Source organism: Eleutherodactylus coqui, chromosome 4 (assembly GCF_035609145.1).
Source record: "Eleutherodactylus coqui strain aEleCoq1 chromosome 4, aEleCoq1.hap1, whole genome shotgun sequence".
Classification (NCBI taxonomy): domain Eukaryota; kingdom Metazoa; phylum Chordata; class Amphibia; order Anura; family Eleutherodactylidae; genus Eleutherodactylus; species Eleutherodactylus coqui.
This window is the reverse complement of record NC_089840.1, coordinates 216,424,632-216,452,015: the sequence shown is the minus strand read 5'-3', so window position 1 is coordinate 216,452,015 and position 27,384 is coordinate 216,424,632. Positions and strand designations below refer to the sequence as shown.

Sequence of the window (27,384 nt, the reverse complement as noted above, 5' to 3'; positions counted from 1 at the left end):
ATCCAGGTCTTAGGGCTTCTTCACATGGCCGTGTTTGTGCACGTTTTTTCATCACTGAAAACTTATTCTTCATTGTGTGGATCCAAATGAACAATAAATAATATATTGAGGAGATGCCAGTGACTGCTCAGTGTGTTTATATATGCACTGGGTATGGTCTGCCAGTAAAACAAAGTCATGTACTGACAATGCAGTGGCATGAATATATGACCTGGCAGATACTCCAACACCCCAAGTGCACCAAACGTACTAACACCACGCTATGCCAATATAAAATCAAAGTGTATGGACAAAGTAGAATGCAATACAGAGGTGTTCGTTTCCACCGCTTTTGGCCAAGATATGTAAGCTCGCAACCCACGTCAAGGGTCCTCATTACCTTGCGAGTTCCCTATCCTAAAAAAAAACAACAAAAAAAAACCAGGCAAACACACGGAAAACAAGCTCCATGCACAGCAGATGTTGCCATAGCCAAATTTCTAGGGGTTGTTTAGTTGTAAACTTTTGGTGGCCTATCATCAGTTTAGGTCATCAATAGTAGAGTGATGTGGATCCATCACACAATACCCTCACCAATTAGCTGTTTACCAGGCCAGGGTGATTGTACACTGAGCTGATTTCTGTAGGAAGCATATAGCTCCTTTCGCATTGTAGCGGCCTTGCTTTGTGGTGCAGTCCAAATTCCCTTTGAAAACTGCCCTAGGAATAGAGCTGTCTTCTTTCTGCAGAAATCAGCTGAGTGCTTGACTACATTAACCTATGTCTGTGAATACACCCTGGCGGATATGCTAGCGATGGCCTATTCTAAAGATAGGCTATCAATCATTTGCAAATGGACAACCCCTTTTAATTATGGCCCTACAAGGCAGCAGTGATAATCTCTAAGACACCATGCTGCCCACAAATACATAATAACACAGGCTGAAGAGAGACAATGTCCATCTAGTTCAGCCTGTCCCCCCCCCCCCCCCCTGTTGATCCAGAGGAAGGCAAAAAAACCCCAATGAAGCAGAAGCCAATTTAGCCCATTGGAGGAAAAAATTCCTTCCCGACTCCATAATGACAGTCAGAATAATCCCTGGATCAACAGTTTGAAAGTTGGTACAGCAGATCGATGTTATCTATGCAGCAAGACAAGATGCCCAATATTTCTAGCAGTAGAGTAAGAGTTGAAGCATGGAGAATGTCAGCTGAACTGATAAGCCAATGGGGAATGTGGAATGAGTGGTTGTTGAGAAAAGGTAGTAAATTAGATTGATGTTTTCTCAACTTCTACACATTCTCCATCGACTTATCAATTAAGCCCACATTCTCCACGGTCAATATCTTTCCCTTCTGCTCCCAACATGGGGCATCTTCTCCTGCTGTATAGAAAACATCAATGTGCTGAACCACCTTTTGTCACTTTCCACACATTCTACATTCTCCCTCGGCTTGTCATTTAAGTCCATGTTCTATATGCTCAAAATCATTCTCTACTGCTCTAAATGAGGCACATGTCCTGATGCATGAATACCATCATTCTGCTGTACCACCTTATCATGTTAATCCAGAGGAAGGCAAAAAAACCCCAATGAGGCAGAAGCCAATTTAGCCCATTGGGGGGAAAAATTCCTTCCTGACTCCATAATGGCAGTCAGAATAATCCCTGGATCAACATTTTGAAAGTTGGTATAGCAGATCGATGTTATCTATGCAGGAGGACAAGATGCCCAATATTTCTAGCAGTAGAGTAAGATGTGGAGCATGGAGAATGTCAGCTGAACTGATAAGCCGATGTAGAATGTGGAATTAGTGGAAGTGGAGAAAAGGTGGTAAAATAGATTGATGTTTTCCCAACTTCTACACATTCTCCCTTGGCTTATCATTTAAGTCCACAGTCCCCATGATTAAAATCTTTCTCTACTGCTCTAAATGAGGCACATGTTGTCCTGATGCATAAATACCATCATTCTGCTGTACCACCTTATCTTGTTGATCCAGAGGAAGGCAAAAAACCCCCAATGAGGCAGAAGCCAATTTAGCCCATTGGGGGAAAAAATTCCTTCCTGACTCCATAATGGCAGTCAGAAAAATCCCTGGATCAACATTTTGAAAGTTGGTACGGCAGATCGATGTTATCTATGCAGCAAGACAAGATGCCCAATATTTCTAGCAGTAGAGTAAGATGTGGAGCATGGAGAATGTCGGCGGAACTGATAACCCAATGGGGAATGTGGAATGAGTGGTTGTTGAGAAAAGGTAGTAAATTAGATTGATGTTTTCTCAACTTCTACACAATTTTCCTTTACTTCTCATTTAAGTCCACAGTCCCCATGATTAAAATCTTTCTCTACTGCTCTAAATGAGGCACATGTTGTCCTGATGCATAAATACCATCATTCTGCTGTACCACCTTATCTTGTTGATCCAGAGGAAGGCAAAAAACCCCCAATGAGGCAGAAGCCAATTTAGCCCATTGGGGGGAAAAATTCCTTCCTGACTCCATAATGGCAGTCAGAATAATCCCTGGATCAACATTTTGAAAGTTGGTATAGCAGATCGATGTTATCTATGCAGGAGGACAAGATGCCCAATATTTCTAGCAGTAGAGTAAGATGTGGAGCATGGAGAATGTCAGCTGAACTGATAAGCCGATGTAGAATGTGGAATTAGTGGAAGTGGAGAAAAGGTGGTAAAATAGATTGATGTTTTCCCAACTTCTACACATTCTCCCTTGGCTTATCATTTAAGTCCACAGTCCCCATGATTAAAATCTTTCTCTACTGCTCTAAATGTGGCACATGTTGTCCTGATGCATAAATACCATCATTCTGCTGTACCACCTTATCTTGTTGATCCAGAGGAAGGCAAAAAAAACCCAATGAGGCAGAAGCCAATTTAGCCCATTGGGGGAAAAAATTCCTTCCTGACTCCATAATGGCAGTCAGAATAATCCCTGGATCAACATTTTGAAAGTTGGTACGGCAGATCGATGTTATCTATGCAGGAGGACAAGATGCCCAATATTTCTAGCAGTAGAGTAAGATGTGGAGCATGGAGAATGTCGGCGGAACTGATAAGCCAATGGGGAATGTGGAATGAGTGGTTGTTGAGAAAAGGTAGTAAATTAGATTGATGTTTTCTCAACTTCTACACAATTTTCCTTTACTTCTCATTTAAGTCCACAGTCCCCATGATTAAAATCTTTCTCTACTGCTCTAAATGAGGCACATGTCCTGATGCATGAATACCATCATTCTGCTGTACCACCGTATCTTGTTAATCCAGAGGAAGGCAAAAAACCCCCAATGAGGCAGAAGCCAATTTAGCCCATTGGGGGGAAAAATTCCTTCCCGACTCCATAATGGCAGTCAGAATAATCCCTGGATCAACATTTTGAAAGTTGGTATAGCAGATTGATGTTATCTATGCAGGAGGACAAGATGCCCAATATTTCAAGCAGTAGAGTAAGATGTGGAGCATGGATCATGGCGGCTGAACTGATAAGCCAATGGGGAATGTGGAATTAGTGGAAGTGGACAAAAGGTGGTAAAATAGATTGATGTTTTTTCCACTTCTACACAATTTCCCTCGGCTTGTCGTTTAAGTCCACAGTCCCCATGATTAAAATCTTTCTCTACTGCTCTAAATGTGGCACATGTTGTCCTGATGCATGAATACCATCATTCTGCTGTACCACCTTATCTTGTTAATCCAGAGGAAGGCAAAAAACCCCCAATGAGGCAGAAGCCAATTTAGCCCATTGGGGGAAAAAATTCCTTCCTGACTCCATAATGGCAGTCAGAATAATCCCTGGATCAACATTTTGAAAGTTGGTACAGCAGATCGATGTTATCTATGCAGGAGGACAAGATGCCCAATATTTCTAGCAGTAGAGTAAGATGTGGAGCATGGAGAATGTCGGCGGAACTGATAAGCCAATGGGGAATGTGGAATGAGTGGTTGTTGAGAAAAGGTGGTAAAATAGATTGATGTTTTCTCAACTTCTCCATTCCCCTCCCTTCCAATCGCAGGCTTACCTCTTGTTCCTCCCCGCTGATACTGTGCAATGGAAGGGGCGGAGCTAAGCATAGGAGCCCATGCAGCGGCCGATGTTCTTGGACTATCTTTTGGGCCCAATGTAAAAACGCCCGGAGCTATATTGGCTTGGAAATACGCCCGTGTGATCTGATGCATTGGAACACAGGTTGTGTTAAATTGCTGTCTGTCAAGGCTCTGGACGATATTATGGTCATTTCCATATGCGGGGAGCAGCCCATGAATACATTGCGGCAGAAGGAAAGGCTTCTTCACCTCCGTCCAGAAGGGATTTCCAATTCTGAAATCACGTGGGAAACGGCACATTCATCTCCAATATTGTCTTTAACCCAAAGTCTGCCGGCCAATCCAAGGAGCAGACTTGTTGTTCCAGGTACTGAGCCAAAAACTGAAGAGGAAGATACATGGGAGTGCTGGCATAGATCTTGCCCAGTGAGACCAACTTCAGGTTCAGCAGTTGCATCCTGTCGGCAGCATCCATCTCTACGCTGTCCTTCAACTCTGTTTGTATGATTTCCTTCCATATCTGCTGCACCAAGAAAGCATTAGAAAAAGAAGCACATCTAAGGATTGCAAGCTTGCACTCTGAAAGCTGGAATGGGTCTGCAAATTTCTCATACAGAACTGTAAGGTCCATTACCTGTGAATCAAGCTGCGCCGCAGAAGTCTGTGCTGGAGGATGTTGGGAGTATTTCCTGAGTAGCACTTTCTGGATTTCAAGCTGTACTTTAGCGACATCCATTAAGTCTTCCAGCTCATGTATGAGTTCTGAATCTTCAGCACGTCCATACTGGCCATTGGTGGTTCTGGCACACAAGATGGCTCTAGATAAGTATTCAATCCTTCCTTTCAGAGAGATGTTGGGGCTCTCGTAGTCCGCTAGTTTGGCCATCACCCTGGCAGCTTTGATGGGACTTCCCTTCTTCTGGTAGTAACAGAACAATAAATTCATGTAGCGCACTTCGTTGTCCTCATGGTTGGACATGCGCACCAAATAAGACTCCAGAAAAGGTGACTTCAGCTCCAGCAGGACGTCTGTGAGATCAACCTTGATGAGCCAGTTGAATAACACAATATGGAAGAATTCATCTGCAGAGCGCGGAAGCAATTCCAGTATCTGGTGAAAAAGAAGTCCAGAGGGGCCGTGCTTTGTGGTTACTCTTCGGGGAGCAGATTTCCTTTGGTTGACCAGCTCTTGCAGTAAATCAATGATGATTTTGTAGCTGTGCATCTTGGTTTCAAATGCTTGTAAGCCCAACTCATCGCCTTCGGGCTCACCGTTCTTCAGATAGCGCAAACCAAGGCCTTGCGGATCCTTGTTTCCAGCATATGTAAGGCACAGCTGTACTACACCCTCATAAAAACACTGCTGTCTGTACTTGCCACAAACACTAGCCAAGTCAAGAAGGTGACATACTTTCTGGTACTCCTGCAGTGACGCGCGCAGCAATTGTTCTTTATCATACTTGTTGTTGACTTGAAGGGATCGTTGTATAAGTACATAAGCCTTGGACAATATGGCATCTTCACTGCTGTAAAATATCGGGCACATGTGCTGCAGGTAAGAGATCACCTCATCCGTATTTACATTGTGACGGATATGGCAGTCGATCAATGATGCGATGAGAGTCTTGGTCAGCTTCTTCCCCCGGATGACTAGATCTTTAAAGGTCATGTTTTTCAGCTGCTTCTGCAACTCCTTGCGAAGCCCAGACACTACCTGGTGAAAGTGGGGCTCACAGAACTGGTTCCACACCGCTAAGGTTTGGCAGGTCTTCTTCACCAACTGGTGAATTCCTTGAAGGGAGGTCTTCTCCGTTAGCGGGGCCTCAGTGTGACACTCGTCATGTACCTCTTGGTGATGGCAGGTGTTGGTATCACGCTTTAGGAAACTGAAGGCTTTTCCAGAACTGTTCTTCAGCTTCTGCCTTGTGCCGGTGGTCGCTCTGTTGCCACGAGGGATCGTGCTCTCATATTTAGACTTTAGATCTCTGAGGGTGCCCGTTCCAAAATTAAAATTTCTCTCCAGAAATCCTTGTAAGTCTCTGAGGTCTCGTAGAGCTGATTGCAGAAGTTCTCCGGAGATGCCACTATCCATTTTTATGAAGTCACCGTTGTCATTCTTGCATGTTCTTTCGACTATGAGGTCTTTATCCCAGATGAGGTGAATAATGCTGGTAAAATAGATGTAAATCCCATTGTGTCCTCCAGAAAAATGTTGTTGAGTTGAACCCTGGAAGCGTTTATTTGGTATCTGGCTACATGTGGGTAAGGGTGACCCAACAGATATGGTGTTATTTGCCCTGGTGTTATTGGGTGCGGGAAGTGAAGAGTTATTCTTCACCTGCGCTATTCCTCCATATCTGAAAAATACCTCAGTAGCCCAGGTAGACAGCTTCTGATCGGAGGCAGCAGTAGAACACGCAAGGTGTAAACTAGCTGCACAGGCCTGGTCCGGGTGATACACCTTAAAAAGTTGTTCAGTCTTCTGCTCATCTTCATCTTCATAAGCGTCGATGAGAGGATCCTGAAGCTGCTCCACCGGTCTGACCAGAGAGAAGATATGGCTTCCATGTGCGGAGAGCACAACAAACGTCTTGGCTGGAACCATATGTTGTTGGATGGAAGAGTCCTTGACAGACGCAATTACACAGGAATGACCCCGCAGATGTTTTACGGCATGTGTTTCCATTAATTGGTTCTGAAATGGGACGCAGTTATGGTTGATGCACCATAGTTGGTCATAGACGGCGTTTTCAGCAGCTGCCATAAGGAAAACGCCATCGCTATAAAGCACTTGATGGACGTTTGATGGCTTGTCCACGGTGGCAGAGTCTATAAATCCGGGCGGTAGGCGAATATGGACTAAATCCAATCGCCAGGGCTGAGCTGCGGGCCGCTTTGACGGGGCGGATGTAAAGTAAAGGCGGACGCCGGCGCCAGTAATAGCCACCAAGTCACAATTCACAGATTCTGAATCTTCAATGACAGCAATCTGAATGATGGGCCTGAAGAGTGACGGGTCGGCTGTCTTGGCGATCCCTACAGCAGCGGATACGATGGCGTCCTGGAATACTGACGCCTTTTTGGTTATTCCGCTGCCATCTGGACCCAAGTCATAGACCTGTAGTACGCCGCTCTCAGAGCGGGTATACAAGATGTTTCGGCTGTCATCCACAGCGATCTGAACGACGGGGTCATGGCTGCTTAGAAGCCAGGAGGCGAGCAGCACGCCGGCCGCGCTCCGCGTACAGTTAATAATCTGCCACTTGGGGCTAAGCCAGCCGGCTTCAGCCCGGTAGACCACTTCATACAAGCAGCCGGATGTACCAGACAGAAAGATGCGCCCATTGTGTGTGCCGGCGACAGATACGTAGGTATCTTCTGCAGCGGCTGAATACAAGGGCTCTTCTAGCAGCTGGATCTGCCCAGAAGGGTTGTCATGGGGATCTTCAGGCTGCAGACAGCTCACTCCTAATACAACAAGTGTGACCGGAGTGGCAATGATCAGCAGATGGGATGTCTGTGGCTGGACGACACCTTCTTGAGGTCTCACCAGTCCAGCACACACTATTGTGTCCCTGAGGCCACCAAAGCGAGTGACATTCCGGCCGGTGCGGAAGTCCCACAGGAAGAGGTCACTGCTAATGGCCAGCCAAGCCTGGCTGATCTCAGGGAACACTCCCATCATGCAATGAGTGTTCTTCATAGGGTTAAAATAATCTAACATCTCCGGGGGAAGCGGCACTGTGTGCACAGCGCTGACCACCGGGAGTGTGGGGGCGACACCGAGCAGATGAGGGGCCTGCAGAGGGTAATCAGCAGGGGAGTTACCTGACAGAGCAGGGCTGTCCCGAAGGTCCAGGGCGGATGACAAGTCCCTGTAGGCTGAGGCCTCGTGCAGCAGGCGCTGGATCCTCTTCTTGGCTGCGTCCATCGCGTCGTCCATACGGGTTGAGCGCGACTCTCAACTGTCAGTTGAGCCGTGTGCAGTCTGTTGTGACATCAGGTGCGCGCGGGAGGACACGTGACCCGCGGAGCTCGAGCGGGGTTTGACAGCTCACGTGACTCCTGTCTCTTCTTCCTGCAGAACTGCAACACAGAGTAGCCGGGAGGCATATTTGGGATTTCAGCCGCAGTTCAGTAGCAGTGAGCGATTCCAGCGACCTGATTGGTTGTTGGAGACACACCCCCTTTGGAGATGTGCACGTGTGGCCGGGTAGTTAAACAAGCAGCAGCACGGCCGTAGGAGGGTCGGCAACTAAGCCCAAGCCTAAACCCTAACCCTAAGGTTGCTTGAATTGCTGAGTTTAGGCAGAACTGGGGAAGAAAAAGTTAATATGCCCTCCGCAGGATTACATCATGGTGAGCGGCTCTGCGGAGCCTCGGAGCTCCTACTGCCGAAGGAGAGAAGCTTCACTCTGCTGCACGTCTGGTGTATGTAGTCTGCTCATATGTGTGTATATTTGCTGTATACTATGTATGTGTTAATATGCTGTATACTATGTATAGTATGTATAGTGTGTGTGTATATATGCTGTATACTATGTATGTGTGTGTATATGGCTGTATACTACTGGTATGTATAGTGTGTATATATGCTGTATACTATGTATAGTATGTATAGTGTGTGTATATATGCTGTATACTATGTATGTGTGTGTGTATATGGCTGTATACTACTGGTATGTATAGTGTGTATATATGGCTGTATAGTCTGTATGTGTGTATATGGCTGTATACTATGTATGTGTGTGTGTATATGGCTATATACTACCGGTATGTATAGTGTGTATATATGGCTGTATACTACAGTGTGCAGTGTGTGTATATATGGTAGTATAATACACTGTGGGCATAGTGTGTATATTCTATATGTAGTACACTGTATATAGATATGCCTGTATACTATGTATAGTGCGTGTATATATGCTGTATACTATGTATAGTGTGTATATATGGCTGTATACTATGTATGTATGTATATATGGCTGTATGCTATGTGTAGTGTGTGTATATATGCTGTATACTATGTATGTGTGTGTATATGGCTGTATGCTATGTATAGTGTGTCTATATGGCTGTATACTACCGGTATGTATAGTGTGTATATATGGCTGTATACTACAGTGTGCAGTGTGTGTATATGGTAGTATAATACACTGTGGGCATAGTGTGTATATTCTATATGTAGTACACTGTATATAGATATGCCTGTATACTACACTGTATAGTTGGTATACATTGTATATGACTATGGTCCCCTGCACACGGGCGGAAATTCCACGGCGGGATTTCTCGCAGAATTTCCGCCCGTGCCCGCCTGCATAGGATTGCTTTGCAAAACGCAATCCTATGCAGACGGCCGTGATTTGTCCGTGTGAAATCACACGCGGTAAACAAATCATGACATGTTCTATTTCTGTGCGGGTCTCACAGAGGCCCACACAGAGATGTCACCCCTGGCACGCCGCCTCCGCTCTGCGCATGTGCCCGCTGGGTGGCAGCCTGCACATCACAGAGAGGAGAAGACGCGGAAGAAGGTGAGCCGCACTGCTCACTGCCGGGGCGCGGGTCGGATCCTGCTGCCAGAATTCTCCGACTCAGCCGTCTGCAGGCGGCCTAAATAATACACCGTGTGCATGCTGTGAATGCACATTATACCTTGTGTGCATACTGTCTGTATATGATGCTCTGGATGTTGTATAACGTTTGTATATGTGTGTTCTATATAAATATTCCCAGCGCTGCAGTGAACGGACTCCAACAGACATATAAATGTGCCGGACCTACTTCACAGGGTGCCTCACACCGAGTGCACCCCTCATCTAAAGAAGCGTTGTATAATCCCCTGGGCCCGCCCGTTCCGCATGGTCCGGACCGCTCGCTGGGGATTTTTATTTAGTTTCTGCTATTGTCTATCTCTCTCCGGTTTATACTTATATATTCTAATTTCCCTCCGATGCTCTCCATGATGTGATGTCGTAAGGACCGGCGACCAGCATATCTATCACCTCAACCACCCGATTATCTGGTTCTTCCTGCCGGCCTGGATCTTTGACCCACCGGCGCTCCCCAGGGAAACCCGGCTACCGCAGGGTGAGATAAAAATATTATATTTATTAAATTGGTAAATATAAATCCCCCCCCCCCCACTCTGGGGCGCTGCCTTCTGATCTCTGTTCTGTATATATATATAAGATAGAGTATATGTGTCCGACCCCATATTCCTGTGTAGAAGGCGTGTATGGCCGGTGGATGATGGTGCTGTATGTATGGTGTGAGCGCTATGCGCATACGGGTGTTGTGTGTATATATATATATATATATATATACTGGCTGATATACTCGGCTTCGCCCCAGTTAGTTTGGTACAGAGAACAGGAACCGAGGATTATAGTATGTTCCCCACTTTGCCTGGTTCTTCACGTTACCCAGGAAACACCGCGTGGAGGTGACCGCGTGCTTCCTTGGCTAGAATTGTATGATCCAGTTGTGACCCCGTTACTTTTCCTACTTAGGATCTAAGGAACATTTGCGCCAAATGTCATGTTTGTCCTCCATGGGGAGTAAGGCCGCTCTCACACAGCCCGCTATTTACTGCGATGCTTAATCGCGGCACAGCGCCTCCATTGATTTCAGTGATGTTCTGCCGACTAGCGCTCGGACGCAGCATGTCTAACGCTGTGATTTTCAAGCGCTGTCTGCTCTATTTTCGTGCATTTTAGCACTTTTTAACGCACCTCATCACCCATAGTGGGGCGCTTCAAAAAACGCTGACAAATAGTGGAATGCCTTAGAAAAGGCCGCGCGAAATCGCAGTAAAACGCCATGATGTGCTAATGCGTGCGTGAGAGCGGCCTTAGGGAATTAGTGATGAGTCAGGCCGGCTTCACACGGGCAAGATTCTCCCACGAGTCTTGTGCCTTGCGGGATGTGAATATGATCCCCATTCTTTTGAACGGGGTCATACGCATGAGCGATTGTTTACCCACATTGCACCACAAAGCGATACAGGAAAAGAATCGCGACACGTACCGTCTTTGGGCGCGCCTTCACATCGCAGCGGCCATTGTTGTCAGTGGGGCCGGCGGCAGCATCGCTCCATGTGCTAGATGCACGCGATGCAATGAGGCGTCTCACCAATGAGAACAATGGGAGAAACTCCGTGATCAGCCGCGGCGGAGGATCGCTACTTCTCCGAAGTGATGCCAGATGTTTTTAATACAAAAGACGCCTCGCATCCGCGGTGAAATCGCACGTTGACGAGCGCAGTGTGAAGTCAGCCTCAGAGTCGGTCAGTGAGGGCTCACATTATATATAAAATGTGTGATAACTGTCGTTATCTGTATATACAGGGGGCATATGGGATGTACAGAAGTGTATATATGATGCAAGTGATGGTTATATATTTTTTGCTCGGTATATATGTGTTTTAACCCCTTAATGACACGGCCCTTGTTTTTCCATTTTCGCTTTTTCCTCTCCCCTTTTAAAAAAATCATAACTCCTTCATTTATTCATCGACGTCGCTCTATGAGGGCTTGTATTTTGCGGGCCGAGTTGTGTTTTTCAGTGGTACTATATAATGTACTATATAATGTAAGGAAAAACTTCTCAGTGGAGTGAAATGGGAAAAAAACTAAATTCCACCATCTTGGGTGTGTCTTGTTTTTACGGCGTACAGACTGCAACAAGAATGACCTGATCACTTTATTCTATGGGTCAGTACGAATACTTATAATACCAAAGTTATATAGGTTTTTTTGGGGCTGTACTCCTTTTTTTGTTTTTCGAAGATATGTAATTTTTAAAAATTATTTCCTGCTTCCATCGTCTGACGACTATAACTTTTTCATTTTTTCGACATAGTTGTACGACATCTCATTTTGTGCGGGACGCCCCATTGTTTCCATTGCTACCATTCTGGCGTACATACGGCTTTTTGATCATTTTTTATTACATTTTTTCTTGGATATAGGGGTGACCAAAAAAGCACAATTCTGGTGTTCTTTATTTTTATGTTCTGAGATGAGCGAACCTACTCGTTTCGAGTAATTACTCAATCGAGCACCGCGATTTTCGAGTACTTCTGTACTCGGGTGAAAAGATTCGGGGGGGGCGGCGTGGCGGAGCGGGGGTAGCAGCGGGGAACAGGGGGGAGCCCTCTCTCTCTCCCTCTCCCCCCCACTCCCCGCTGCAACCCCCCACTCACCCACGGCGCCCCCCGTATCTTTTCGCCCGAGTACGGAAGTACTCGAAAATCGCGGTACTCAGGCAAAAAAGGGGCTTGGCCGAGTAGGCTCGCTCATCTCTAGTTCTGATGATGTTCGCCATGCAGGGTAAATAATGCATTACTTTGATAGATCAGACTTTTACGGACGCTGCGATACTAAATATGTATTTTTGTATTACTATTTAGATCCCTTTATTATAAATATGGCAAAAGGGTTTTGTTTTACTTTTATTAGCTTTTTTAATTTAATAATCAGTAAAAATGCAATTTTACCTTTTTTGTTAGTCCCCAGAGGGGACAACAACTTGTGATGCGTTGATCGCTCCTACAGTATGATCTAATGTATAGCATTACATCATACCGCGATCTGTGGTCCTGTGATGTTAAGCGGTTAACTCCTTATGGACATGGCCTATTTTGGGCTTAAGAACGCAACGATTTCTGAGGGATTTTCATTTACAGTTTTCAAGAGCCACAACTTTTAATTTTCCAGTCGACAGTCGTATAAGGTCTTATGTTTTGCGTGGTCAACTATAGTTTTTATTAATTAACTCTGCCATTGTTTTTAATTTTTTTTTTTTTTTACAGCGACAATCTAAGGCCTCATGTCCACGGGGAAAATCAGGCCCGCCGCGGATTCTTCATGTAGAATCCCGCAGCGGGTCCCTCCTGCCTCGCGGACATGATGCCTAAAAATCAGAATAAACTCACCTGCTCCGGAGGATGCGGATCTTCCTTCCTTCGCGGACGGATCTTCATTCTCCGACCCGGCGGATGTGCTCGACACGCCGGCGGCGTGCCGGGCACATCTGCCGGGCCAAAGAAAGAAGATCCGGCCGCGAAGAAGGGAAGAACCGCATCGTCCGGAGCAGGTGAGTTTAATTCTGGTACGGGTCTCCCGCGGATCCGGACGGCTTCGATAGGCCTCAATAGAAGCCTGCGGGAGCCGTCCCCGCGGGAGACCCGCACGAAAATGGAGCATGTCCATTTTGTTTCCCGCACGCGGATCCGCGCCTGACGCGGGAAATGACATCCAAAGGTATTTAACTACCTGCGGGTGTGCAATGCATCCCTATGAGGCGCGGATCCGCGTGCAGGAGAAACGCTGCGGATTCTAAGCGCGTGGACATGAGGCCTAACAGTATAAATGACGCAATTCATTTTTTCTGCGGTTCGATACGTTTACAACAATGCCAAAAACATAATTTTTTTTAGGTTTTTCCACTTCATCACATTCAAAGTCACATAACGTTTTTGATTTTTTCATGGACAGAGCTTTGTCAGGGCTTGTTTTTTGCGTCACGAACTGTAGTTTTTATTTGTACCATTTCGGGGTACATATGGCTCTTTGGATTGCCTTTATTGCTCTTTTTAGGAGATATTTGCTGCGCAGGATAATTCGTGTGCTCATTACGGACACAATGATACCACATATGTGAGGTTTTTCTGAAATTAGTAATTTTTTTTCTTGCAAATAGCGGTAAACAAGTAAAAAACCAAGGTATTTTATTTTATTTCTTTACATTATTTCTTTAGTTTATTTACACTGTTTATTTCCCTGAGGGCTTATTCAGACGTCCGTATATTGTCCTGGTTTTTACACCCGCCCAATATACGGTGTCCCTTTCTGCAGGGGGAGGAGGCGGGCCGGGAGCAGTGCACTGAGCTCATGCCCCCTCTACGCCCTTCACCACTGTTTACAATGGGAGGGGCAGGAGGGTGGGGATGGCAGAGATAAGTTCCGCCTCATCCTGCCCCCTCCGCTTGCATATAGTGGCGAGGGGCAGAGATGGGGCGGGAGCTCAGTGCACTGCTCCTGGACCAGCCCACCTCCTCCACCTGCAGAAAGGGACACCGTATATCGGACAGGTGTGAATAAGCCCTGAAGCGGACCTGCTCCATAGCAGCAGTGATTGCTATGGTAAGGCATTGCATGACTTCTGTACAGCAATACCTTATCGCTGGTTATAGCGCTCATAATCAATGGGTGAAGCACAACAGCGCCGCTAGACTTAACATAAGATCTTTGACCCGGCCTGAGAGTCACTCAATGCATCAAACTCTAATTTCATGATTTTACGGCGGTGGTGACGATGTCACAAATCTAATGACACCAAAATCATCCACCCAAGGTCACACAAAGGGGTCAAAGTGCGGTGCAAGAAAAGCCTGCAGGCGGTTTTATATAAGATTCGTTTCTCTTCCCCACATTCAGAAAATCCGAACCGTTTTATTTTTCCGATAACGCAGCTGTCTGAGGGCTTGTTGCTTCTTGTGGGGCGAATTGTAGTTTTTTATGGTTCTCTTTAATGCACCATATAATGTATTGTGAAGCTAAATAAATCCGCTGTGGGATGTCACTATGAACACTGAGGTCGCTGTGCGCAGTCACTATTACCGCTGGGGCGATAAATAAGTGGGTTTTGGGTTTCAGTTTGGGCACTCGGTCTCTAAAAGGTTCGTCATCACTGCTATAGGGTGTCTGGGGGACGCCAGGTCTGATTCTGCTGCGATATTTCACAGGTGGAAATGGACCCGGCCATGGGCATGAGGCCATACTGTGTAATGCAGTACCATAGTATTGCATTATGCTGTATGCTGACAGTCAGTCTCTTCATGGTAGCCTTGGGAATCTTCAGGAGGCCCAGGGTGTCATGACAACCAAACCGCACCTTGCAATCTCATCGCGAGGGGGCTGTTTTGGACCACTAAATGCCGATTGGGGCATTTAAATGCCGCTGTCAGATCGATTTAAAGGATTAACAGCTGCGATCAATGTGAACGCTGATGGCGGCTGTTACAGGCGGGTGTCAGCTGTCAGAGACAGCCGCCCTGCCATGGATGGAGCGGATGAGGGGTAAAGTGGTTAGTCTTCTCCACTGCTCCAGGCTTCTTCGCTGGCTTTTGTTGACATGCTGCTGGGGTGACATTTTCATATACACACATGACTGCCGTGGCCAACCCCTGACCCCAGCCGTGTGCGGCGGCAGCGCTATCCCAGCACATGAGCCAAGGGGGGGCTATAGCATATTTCCATCTGCGTGGAATTTGTGTTTTTTATGAAATAGTGAAAGGAATGTAGCCGCGATCTGCTGTCAGCGCAGTTCTGTACGTTTCTGGTCTTGTCATCTTTTGCTAGGATATAAAGGTTTTGTGGCCTGTATACATGTGAGCGCGGCGCATAGGTGCCCATGAGAAAATGTACACCACCTACCATAAGGTCTCATGTCCACGGGCGGGTCGGATTCCGTGGCAGTAGCCCGCAGTGGATTCCCACTCTGTCCGTGGCCGAGGACACTGCTTACCCGTCCGGGTCTTCTATTTTCTTCACTACGTATGTGTGCGGCAGTGCCGGCTGGCGTGCCGCCGTACATGCGCAGTGGAGGATTTTTTTCAAGTCTCTTGCTTTCCCGCGGGATCCGCTGCCCGGCGGCACAGTTAGATACGCGTGGGCCGCGGGTCAGACTGCTTCCATTGACTGCAATGGAAGTCGTCCATGAGGGATCCGCACTGAAATGGAGCATGCTGCAACTTGTTTCTAGACCGAAAGGTCCGCAAATCAAATCCACATGCTTTATTTCATTGCGGACGGCCATGTTTCCCTTTGTGTATCTTTCGGTTGGGGACATTGGGCCTCAGTGTTTGCCCTTGAGCCTTATTGATGGTCATTACAAATGCTCTGGTCATCAGATGCGCTAGAGCTGACTTGTCTATATGCACTCCTCACTCAGTAAGTAACGGCCATGTTCTGTGATTGACTTGTCCTTGTGAGGCGAATTACAGGAAGAGCAAAAAATGGATGGGAAATACAATTGTCAAAATCATTTCTTACACAGCTAGGGTAAAATAAAAGCTGTGCTGTGATTGGTTGGTATGTATTATACTACTGACGTAAAGTAAAAGCTGTGCTGTGATTGGTTGGTATGTATTATACTACTGACGTAAAGTAAAAGCTGTGCTGTGATTGGTTGGTATGTATTATACTACTGACGTAAAGTAAAAGCTGTGCTGTGATTGGTTGGTATATATTATACTACTGAGGTAAAATAAAAGCTGCGCTGTGATTGGTTGGTATTTCTTATACTACTGAGGTAAAATAAAAGCTGCGCTGTGATTGGTTGCTATGGGAAACCCAGATTTTCTTTAAAATCTCAATCCATGTTAATGTGGCATTCATTCAAGTTTTAGGCTGGGTTCACACAGGGCGGATTTGCCGCAGCAGATCCGCCCGCGGCCGCTAATCTCGGGATTAGCCAGCCATGTGGATGAGATTTCTCAGAAACCTCGTCCACACGGGACGGCTAATCCGCTGCAGTAAATCCGGTTGAAACCGCGGCCGCGCTCTCCTCTATGGGAGCACCAGCTGCAACGGAAAAGCATGCCGCCGAGCTGCTTCAAAGCCGCCGCAGCTTAAACCGCGGCGGTTCTCCCGGCGGAAATCTCGCGGTTTTTGCTGTGGCCAAACCGCGAGATTTCCGACGGGAATCCGCCCTGTGTGAACCCACCCTTAATCCGGGGCAACGCTGGTACCCCTGCTAGCCTAATAATCACATACGTGCAGCAACGACGTCTGCCCTCAGGTGTCTGCCCGTTTGTGGAGGCCTAGCTTATGATGTGCACTCCGCTCCACCGCACTTTATGGCGTTGTCTGGCCCTGACAAATGTATGTATGCACTTCTGTATGGCCATTACAAAGCACTTTGTAATATACTTTGTGCTTTGTAAATCAGCCATACAGAAGATATATACTTACCTACAGGAGTGCTCCCTATCTTCAGTCTTCTCCTCTTGTCGGGCCGTAAACACACGTCCTCGGGCCAGGGGTGCGCGCCTGTTTTTTTGCGCATGCGCAGCAGCGCCTACCGGCTCAGGAACACGCGTCAGATTATTCGCGCATGCGCAGTCCGTACTAGAGACGGACAGGAGTGTCCACCGGTCATCAGCTGAAGGGTAAGTATTACTACTGGGAGCGGGGGCTGTCATAACTTCTCTCATGGGAGTGGGGGAGGGGGCTGCCATAACTTATTGCAGGGGGGGAGGGGAGTGGGTTGTATAACTGCCCCTGCCACCGACCTGCCCAGCGAGCCACCAACCCACCCACTATAATCCTGCCTGTGCAGGGAGGAGAGGAGGTGAGCTGTGACTATTGTGAATGGTGGTCCTGTGTTATCTATATGTAGGTGCCACCTCTCAGTGTAATCCTGTCTGTGCAGGGAGAGGAGAGGTGAGCTGTGACTATTGTGAATGGTGGTCCTGTGTTATCTATATATAGGTGTCACCTCTCAGTATAATCCTGTCTGTGCAGGGAGAGGAGAGGTGAGCTGTGACTATTGTGAATGGTGGTCCTGTGTTATCTATATATAGGTGTCACCTCTCAGTATAATCCTGTCTGTGCAGGGAGGAGAGGAGGTGAGCTGTGACTATTGTGAATGGTGGTCCTGTGTTATCTATATATAGGTGCCACCTCTCAGTGTAATCCTGTCTGTGCAGGGAGGAGAGGAGAGGTGAGCTGTGACTATTGTTAATGGTGGGTCCTGTGTTCTCTACAAATAGGTGTCACCTCTCACTGTAATCCTGTATGTGCAGGGAGGAGAGGAGGTGAGCTGTGAGTATTGTGAATAGTGGTCCTGTGTTATCTATACAGATGTGTCTCATCTCAGTGTAATCCTGTTTGTGCAGGGAGGAGAGCCATGACTATTTTGAATGGTTGAGGTGCGGACAACTAGTTGCTGTGTGGGTTAGGGTGCTGACAACTTGTCGACGCGGGAGTTGGGGTGCTGACAACTAGTTGCCGCAAGAGTTGGGGTGCTGACAACTTGTCGCCGCGGGGGTTCAGGTGCTGACAACTTTTCGACACAGGAGTTGGGGTGGTGACAAATAGTGGACGCAGGAGTTGGGGGGTGACAACTAGTCCCCGCGCGGGTTAAAAGCTGACAACTAGTCGCCGCAGGAGTTAGGGTGCTGACAACTAGTCGCCGCGGGGGTTGGGGTGCTGACAACTAGTTGCCTCAGGGGTTTGGGTGCTGACAACTAGTCGCCGCAGGGGTTGGGGTGCTGACAACTTGTCGCCATGGGGTTTGGGTGCTGACATCTTGTCGCCGCCGGAGTTGGGGGGCTGACAACTTGTCGACGCGGGGGTTGGGGTGCTGACAACTAGTTGCCGCGGGGGTTGGGATGCTGACAACTAGTTGCCTCGGGGGTTGGGGTGCTGACAACTAGTCGCCGTGGGGGTTTGGGTGCTGACATCTTGTTGCCGCGGGGGTTGGGGTGCTGACAACTAGTCGCCGCGGGAGTTGGGGGGCTGACAACTTGTCGACACAGGGGTTGGGGTGCTGACAACTAGTTGCCGCGGGGGTTGGGATGCTGACAACTAGTCGGTTTGGGGTGCTGACAACTTATCGCCATGGGGGTTTGGGTGCTGACATCTTGTTGCCGCGGGGGTTGGGGTGTTGACAACTAGTCGCCGCGGGAGTTGGAAGGCTGACAACTTGTCGACGCGGGGGTTGGGGTGCTGACAACTAGTTGCCGCGGGGGTTGGGATGCTGACAACTAGTCGCTGTGGGGTTTGGGGTGCTGAAAACTTATCGCCATGGGGGTTTGGGTGCTGACATCTTGTTGCCGCGGGGGTTGGGGTGCTGACAACTAGTCGCCGCGGGGGTTGGGGTGCTGATAACTTGTCGCCGCGGGGGTTGGGATGCTGACAACTAGTTGCCTCGAGGGTTGGGGTGCTGACAACTTGTCGCCATGGGGTTTGGGTGCTGACATCTTGTCGCCGCGGGGTTTGGGTGCTGACATCTTGTCGCCGCGGGGGTTCGGGTGCTGACAACTAGTCGCCGCGGGAGTTGGGGTGCTGACAACTTGTCGCCGCGGGGAAGAGGGGGGGCTGTCAGTGTTACTTGTCATGTGGGGGGAAAGGGGGCTGTCAGTGTACTTGTCGCGCGGGAGGACTGTCTCCGTAACTTGTCGCACGGGAGGGGGGCTGTCACCATAACTTGTCGGGAGGAGGGGAGCTGTCGCTATAACTTGTCGCACTGGGAGAGGCGGAGGGGTGTTCTCACCATAACTTGTCGCAGGGGGGAAGGGGCTATTGCTATAACTTGTTGCACGGTGGGAGGGGGCTGTCACCGTAACTTGTCACGGTCGGGGGGGGAGGTGCCTGTCAAGCGGGTATCCTTGTTTCACAGTGGGCGGCTGCAGGAGATTTCTCTCCCCGCCCCTCTCCATTCACTTTGCACAGCGGACGTTCAGTACTGAACGGCTGCTGTTTACACTGAACTCTCGTCGTTCAGGATTTTATCCTGTGAGTATAGACAGTCTCTCCTGACCCCGCCCCCTCTAAGTACACTGTACAGCAGGAGAACATGCTGTCCTGTGGAGGGACCTAGAGGGGGCGGGGCCTGGGCAGGAAGAGACTTAGATGAGTTCACTAGAGGTGGGCGTGGCCAGGACGGGAGCTGAGCGAGGCCAGTCATTGGGAGCTCGCACACAGAGGGGGGAGAGCGCAGGGCATTGTGGGAAGTCAGCACAACGGCGCCATCTTTGAAAGCTGCTTTGAACATCAGATATCAAAGTAAGAAACTGACCTTCCGGCTGATCTGCCTGCCTGAGCCCTGTATGCGGTGTGTGGGAAAAATCACATCTGCATGCTTGTCATTGCTTTGCGGACATCCATGCATCCCTATGGACGGCTTGATTTGCGGTTCTCCAGCGCTGGTTCCACAAATCGAATCCGCCTGTGGACATTGGGCCTTACTTTAGCATGTATACTACCGTGTTTCCCCGATAGTAAGACACCCCCGATTGTAAGACGTATCGGGGGTGTCAGGGGGGTCGGCCAATGTAAGCCGTACCCCGAAAGTAAGACATACCGTAGAAAAAAAAAAATCATTACTCACCTCCCCCGGCGTTCTGTCGCGCTCCGGCAGGATGTCGCTCGCTCCCCGGCGCAGCATTGCTTTCTGAATGCGGGGGCTTGAAATCCCCGCCTCCAGAAAGCTAATACACACGCCGTCAGCCAGTTACAGAATGGCTGTGATTGGCTGAAGGCGCACGTGGCTTCAGCCAATCACACTATTCAATGACATCATTGAATGGCTGTGATTGGCTGAAGGCGCACGTTGCTTCAGCCAATCACACCCATTCAATGATGTCATTGAATAGTGTGATTGGCTGAAGCCACGTGCGCCTTCAGCCAATCACAGCCATTCTGTAACTGGCTGACGGCGTGTGTATTAGCTTTCTGGAGGCGGGGATTTCAAGCCCCCGCATTCAGAAAGCAATGCTGCGCCGAGGACGAGGAGCGAGCGACATCCTGCCGGAGCGCGACAGAACGCCGGGGGAGGTGAGTAATGATTTTTTTTTATTATAAGACATACCCCGAAAGTAAGACATAGTCTGGCTTTTGGGAATAAAAAGAAAGTAAGACACTGTCTTACTTTCGGGGAAACACGGTATTAGTATGGATATCCGGCAGCGGACGTGGTACTTGTGTGACAGAATATATGATGTGCTGCAGGGATATGGTGTATTATTGGGAAGCCCGTCCCGACGGCGACTGCAATCTATATACATATCTCCATGCTCAGGAGAATTACTCAGCGGCCTTAGGGCTCATGTCCACAGGTGCCCTCGCAGCGTTTTACCAGTGTTTGTGATACCGCGTACGGGCAGCGAGTGTACTGCGCATATCTGCGTATCTCACGGCGGCGGTCATGCGCAGTGTGGCTGTCTTTTTTTTAATCCCCCGCTGTGTCGTATCTGCGTTGCGTATGAATCGCCGCCCGTACATAATGTATTGTGTATGGACAGGTTTGCATACGCTGCTTATACAAACGTATACGGCTCACTCTGCGTGGTACGCCGGAGAATAGAGCATGCTGCGATCTAGTTCTCGCTGGTATCTACATGCAGTGTCTATACGCTCATGTGCAAGGACTAATGAAGGTCCATTTACTCTCATTAGCTCCATTCAGCACGCTTTACGTGGCCGTGCAACGCATGTGTAATAGGCGGTGAAAGACCACCCGAGGACACGAGCCCTTAGGAATAATAGTTATAATGTAAAGGCGTCCTCTGTTCCTAATCCACAAAGTACTCGGGGTGAACCAACATGGAGGTCCCTCTGCATGCCCCCTCCGCCATATTTCTGTAGCCACGGGCGGAACTGTTCAGCAGCTTCCAGACTTTTGTTATATTCTTGGCGCATCTAATTACAATATTTCCCAGTAAGCAATATTCTAATGAAGCTTCTTGTACAGGATGGGCCACGGAATATTAGCCCGTCACCACACTCTCATCAAAGCTGTCTAAAAGAAAATCTTTGTTGCCATAGCAACCAATCACAGCGCAGCTTTCATTTACCTCAGCAGTATAAGAAATGAAAGCTGCGCTGTGATTGGTTGCTATGGACAACATTGATAGACTTTCTTATAGACAGTGTGGGCTGCCGTCCTTCTTTTCCGTGGACCACCCTGCAGATGCTATGGTGATGATGAGTGAGTGTGAGGCATAGCGTGTAGTTACATCATACGTACACAGGGGGCGCACCGCTTCAGCCTAAGATTGAGCCAGAATTTTGCCTTATTCAGTTTAGTAAATCTCGCACTTATATTCGGAGAGATCGCTCAGCTGTTTGAGAACAACGGTCATATTGCTTTATTGTTACTGCATTGTAGATGGTAAATATAAGGTATATGTCTATGTTTAAGGACTCTCCGGTTACCGGACAACCCCTTTTCAGTAGGACGCCCTGTGTGAAAATAATATACAGAGATACACGCGTACCCCAGGACTCAGCACTGCAGCCTGCTGCAGACTCAGGGGGAGGGGCATAGGAAGTCACATGACCTCTGTAGCCAATGATAAATGCAGCATCATGTTCTTGAACTCCTGGCATCGCGGCTATCAGGGTCTGAGCGCCGATGCCAGGAGAATGGATGGTGACACTGCAGCTTCTCATTGGCTGCAGCGGTCACCTGATTTCCTGTGACATCATCTGTCAGTGGGATTATGGGCATCTGTAACAATTTACACTTTCAACTTTAACCTCTTAGTGACGGCCCCATTGCCTTTTTACGTCCTAGCTAAGCAGGCTTTAATCCTGGAGGACATAAAAACATGCATCCTCTTAGAATTAAAGCCCTATTGCCCCCCCCCCCCCCCCGGCAATGTGATCCGGTGTATAGCGCCGATCGCAATTAAATGAATAAATAGTTAAAAAAAGATTAAGATTCAGCTGCCCTGATGGATCCGATCCATCAGGGCAGCTGAGATTACTCACCGCCTTGTCCGTGGTCTCCCACGGGGAATTGGTTCTCTGGGACCCGTCACCGCTCTTCTGCATATGTGTGCCAGATGTATGACGTCATGCGCATGCGCAGAAGGCCAGGAGCCCCGGCAAATTTAAAGTCTCCTGGATGCCGACTCCTGAAGGTAGCCGGGAACCAGGAGATGTCACTGGAGACCGAGGTGACCGGTCCCCTGTGCACGTGATTGCCACTATTCAATGGAAAGCGGCGATCACGAAAAAGTTTTAAAAGGTTGGAAAGAAGTTTGTTCCATCTCCTCTCATGGATCGGATCCATAAGGAGAGGTGAAAATACTCACTCGGGTCCTCCGCGATGTCCCAATCTTCTGGGACCTGAAGTATCCTTCTGCGCAGAGGGGCTCGTGCCCCGGGAAATTTTAAATCCCTCTGCTCCTGGGTAACATGTGCAGAGAGATGTCACCGGGGACGTGATCACTGTTATCCAATAGATAACAGTGATGATTTAGAGTAAAAAAAAATGGCACCGATAAAAACTATAGTTCGCCATGCAAAAAATAAGCCCTTATATGGCCGTGGCGACAAAAAGTGGCTTTTGAAAAATGGATATAAAACCCTGCCAAAAATAGCTGCATTCTTAAGCCCAAAATAGGCCGTGTCCTTAAGGGGTTAATATAAGACAGGGTCTTCTTTTTAAGGAAGCACGGTATCTTAGCGTCTATTACGCACTGTAGAAGCCTATTGAAATCAATGTGCATGCGCAAATGCACACAAAATACACAGGAAACCTGCGTAATCGCTACGTATTTACCCACAAAATCAAGAAGATTTTGCACGTTTCTATTACATGCGGAAATACGCTGCATATTTATGTGAAGTAAAAGAATACCAATACGCCGCAAAGCGCAAGGCAACAGCGTATTTACAGACCGAAATACGCAAGCGCCCATGTGAATGCGGAGAAATGGTTACTTGTGCTGGTCTTCATTTTCTTGTTACCTCTATAGCTCCAACATATTCTGCAGCAATGTACAGAGATTGTCGTCCCTAATATCTGTCATGGTCGCCGGTAACGCTCACAATGTAATGTTTCTACCGCAAACACACACTACATGCGCCTGCAGATGCGGGACAGTTTCATCAACGGCCATTTAACCTAGACATGTGTTTGGCGCTAGTAGTCCATAAGCGTGCACGGGGGGCCATAACATGCACATGTCAGTAAAAGTAGGTGGAAATGATTGGAATCCTGGCCAGTGTCAGTAGATGTTCTACAACTTGTAGGCAGGACATACAATAGTGCAGTCTGGTCAAGAACGTTGCTCATGCGTTTTTCTATCCTTCTGTTTGCAGATGGCTCAGAGGGATTTTTCATTTGTGAATCCGTGTTCAGTTATCAAGTCGCATCAGCGCTGAAGCAGGTGAAACATGGTAAGTAACGAGTGCAAATCATGACCATAATCCAGTCTACACCAGCAAACAGAAACTCATCCTACAGATTTCTCTTCTATCAAACTGTATTAAGTAATGCATGCCTGTTTTATGGCTGAGGGAAGTGAATTAAAGAGTTTGTAAACTATTGGTGACCTATCCTGAAGATAGATCATCAATAGTAGCTTGGTGGAAGTCCGTTACCAGGAACCCCACCGATCAGCTGTTTGTAGGGCCAATGCACTAAGTTTAAATCTGCAGGAAGCAGACAGCTTCCTTCTCAGTGCGGTGGCCAGCCCTGGCATTGCAGTCATTGAAATGAATGGAAAATTTGATGCAATACCGAGCCCTGCCACTGCAGTGATTATGGAGCTGTCTGCTTCCTGCAGAAATCAGCTCAGTGCACCAGCCCAGAAACAGGTGAGATGGGACGGGGAGCTGGTGAACTGAGATCCCGTCCCCTCTCTGACCCTCGCCATTGCTTGCAATGGAGGGGGCATAACAGGATGGAACATAGCTCCGCCCCTGACCCAACCCTCCATTGCAAACAGTAGCAAGAGGCAGAGAGGGGGCGGGAGTTCAATGCACTAGCTCCTCCCCTTGCAGAAAGGGGCAGCGTATATCAGCCGGGCGTGAAAACCTGACCGATATATGCCCGTCTAAATAAGCCCTAAAGGGAGAATGGTGGGGTTTTGGCATTTTTATTGTTGTTTTTTTTTATAATTTTTTAACTTTTTCATTTTTTTTACATTTTTGTCTTTTTTAGGGAACTTGCATAATCCTTTTTTTTATTCTTCTAATACTCTGGAATGCTGAGGCATAGTAGGGTATTAGACAGGCTATGAAGCTCAGAGTCTTAGCGCCATAGCCTAATTTAGCTGGCAAACCCGGAGGCTATATTCAAGCCTCCGGATGCAACTGAGACCCTTCAGAACCGCCTGATCACATTGCGAGGGTTCTGATGGTGACACGGCTTTCATTTGACAGCCGATCACCAGCTCTCCCTGCCATGGAGACCATTGGCCGGCTTCTGACGAGCCGATGGTCCACGTGGCAGGGAGAGCTGTCCAATGGTGACAGAGGGAGCCCTCTGCTTCTGTCAGCCCTTTACATGCTGCAGTCGCACAGACCACAACATGTTAAAGGGTTAAACAGCGGAGATCAGAGGTTTTCTCCGTTCTCAGCTGTCAGCACTTTACATGCTGCGGTCACAGAGATTGCGGTATGTAAAGGGTTAAACAGCGGAGATTGGAGGTTTTCTTTGTTCTCTGCTGTAAGAGCTGGTGCCCGGCTATCATCTGACAGTTGGTCACCAGCTCTCCCTGCACGCGGACCATCAGCCGGCGTCTGAAAAGCCGATGGTTTCCGTGGCCAGATGTAAACAGTGCAGGGAAGAATCGGAAAGTTGCCGGTAGATCGGTTATATCTTCCCGCTTCTTTTTTTAAAGTCCTGCACTGGTTCTTTGTGGGACTATGCAGGCAGAGCACAATGCCACAGCTTATGGCATTGTGTTCTGCATGGTCCTATAGTGAAACATAGCCAGGAAATCTTCTGGGCTATGTCACTATGGGCAGCGCAGCTAGTCCTGGAAAATTTCCGGGCGTGCCACTGAAGAGGTTAATGCTATAACTTACAGATCTTGAGATATACAACTATAACAAGAGGTATGAGTTACTACAAATGACTGGTTACTTTTGTACTCCTATGACTTATGATTTAAGAAAACTATAAGACTAGACTGTGCTAATGTCATGAGGTGGTAAGGACTTCTGCAAAGGTTGGGCTACATTTGGAGCCTTCATCACTAATTCTGACTAGAAAAACAGCGTTGTATGCAGAGCTATTTTTCCAATCAAAACGAGAGACACTTCAGAAGGCACAAAATTTGGCAACAGAAATATCAACTTAGCTTTTTAAAGGCTTACATTATCAGCACATTTGCAGTATGATATTTCCTTCCCCTTCCCCCTCCACCCCATGCCATGTTCATTTTCTGCACCAACATTTTGAAATATGCACCATATCTTGGGATATGCATCAGTCAGAGACGGTCCTCCAATCAGCATTGCCAAGACAGCTGGCGCAGCCCATCAAAGCGTTGACTGGTCTAGAACAGTGTTTCTCAACTCTAGTCCTCAGGGACCCCCCTATATGACCTGTCGGGGGTCTCTGAGGACTGGAGTTGAGAAAAGCTGGTCTAGAAGTCTTGATTTTCACAGCCAATTATACTGTAGAAAATCTCCAAGATTTTGTTGGCTTTCAAGGAAATGCACCATTTGAGTTGTACTTTGCTATCGTTCACTGCCTCTGCTTATGCTACACCGTAATTTACTGACCATAAGTCAAGTAAGGCACCCACTATTTGTATTTTTGATAAAGGCATTTTATGCAAAATTAAAAATGGGGTATTTTACACTTGGATGGACCTCTTTTCTCAATCAAACTATCCACTTCCTCTGAATATCCAGCCATATTTGATCCTGATAGTATAATAAACCCTCCATCCACAGCCAAAAACTAGGCTGGATTCACATTTGCACTATTATTTCCATTGTTTGGCTCCATCATAGGAGCTAAACATTGGAAGTGCTGGACCCCATGCTTAACTGACATGAATGATGTCCATAGGACCCAGTTGACTAGCATGGTGTCCTCCGGGCTTCCGCCAGGCTGCTCGGGAATCTATGTCAGCTGTGTGCCGAAGACGCTTGCACAGATATGAACAGTCTAACCTGTGCCTACACTAATTGGGTAAAGAAGCATCCCTAAAGAACCTTCTAAGTCTTCTAACTGCTCAGACAGTCTGTCACCAGCTTGAGAGCACCTTGTAAGTGTCAATGTACACTGTGATAAGACTATGTTCCTGTCAAAAGCAGTGATTTCTTATGATCCTTCTCAGTGATTACCCGACATCATGGAGCAACCTGGAGAGACTGGAGAGAATCCTGTTCTAATTGCAGTAACATTTGTTTAGGTCTAATCTTTTCAGATCAACAAGTATCCCGGATGGAGAAGTTGGCCGGATTAGTGGAAGAGTTGGAAGCAGATGACCCCTAGCCCACTTCCACCCCTGAGCCGGACCATACTAAACGATTAAACTGTTATGTGCAAGCATGAGAAGGTACTACCAGGGCTCAACATCCTCTACCATGTCTTCAGTTGTTCTTCTAAAACCAGCATCTTATACTGCAGTCGTTGCCGCTCCATAGAATGAGTCTACAAATCGCTACACGTTGAAGTCTTCTACCATTTGTGACTATCCCGACCCATAAAGCCGTTTACCATTGTACCTTCACTGGGAATGAACAGGGACGATTGTTTTCAGATTTGTATACAGTGAAAACTTGTGTATAATGTTACATTTTTGCTAAATGTTTTTATTTTCTAAAATAAAGATGAGTTTTGTAGTTA

General features: G+C 47.6%; 1 protein-coding gene and 1 pseudogene across 2 annotated transcripts; one reads left to right on the top strand and one right to left on the bottom strand.

The window, feature by feature from the left end:
* Nucleotides 1-362: 362 nt before the first annotated feature.
* Nucleotides 363-8,199, bottom strand: LOC136626605 (nuclear pore complex protein Nup155 pseudogene; annotated as a pseudogene).
* LOC136626036 (anaphase-promoting complex subunit 16-like) lies at nucleotides 7,898-27,384 on the top strand. 2 transcript variants are annotated; one of them, XM_066600745.1, is made up of 3 exons: nucleotides 7,898-8,478; nucleotides 23,895-23,972; nucleotides 26,963-27,384. In XM_066600745.1, exons 1-3 carry the CDS (start codon nucleotides 8,382-8,384, stop codon nucleotides 27,028-27,030), a joined length of 243 nt encoding a protein of 80 aa, XP_066456842.1. In that variant the 5' UTR covers nucleotides 7,898-8,381; the 3' UTR covers nucleotides 27,031-27,384. The 2 variants fall into 2 exon arrangements, with proteins under 2 accessions (XP_066456842.1, XP_066456841.1); XM_066600744.1 differs by having other exon boundaries at nucleotides 26,948-27,384.

Excerpts from the sequence above, each read along its gene's own strand:
- LOC136626036 (XM_066600744.1), top strand. The coding sequence starts at position 8,382 with ATGCCCTCCGCAGGATTACATCATGGTGAGCGGCTCTGCGGAGCCTCG. Across the intron at positions 8,479-23,894 it reads CACTCTGCTGCACGTCTGGT|ATGGCTCAGAGGGATTTTTC; the intron begins GTATGTAGTCTG and ends TTCTGTTTGCAG. Across the intron at positions 23,973-26,947 it reads GCTGAAGCAGGTGAAACATG|GTCTAATCTTTTCAGATCAA; the intron begins GTAAGTAACGAG and ends ACATTTGTTTAG.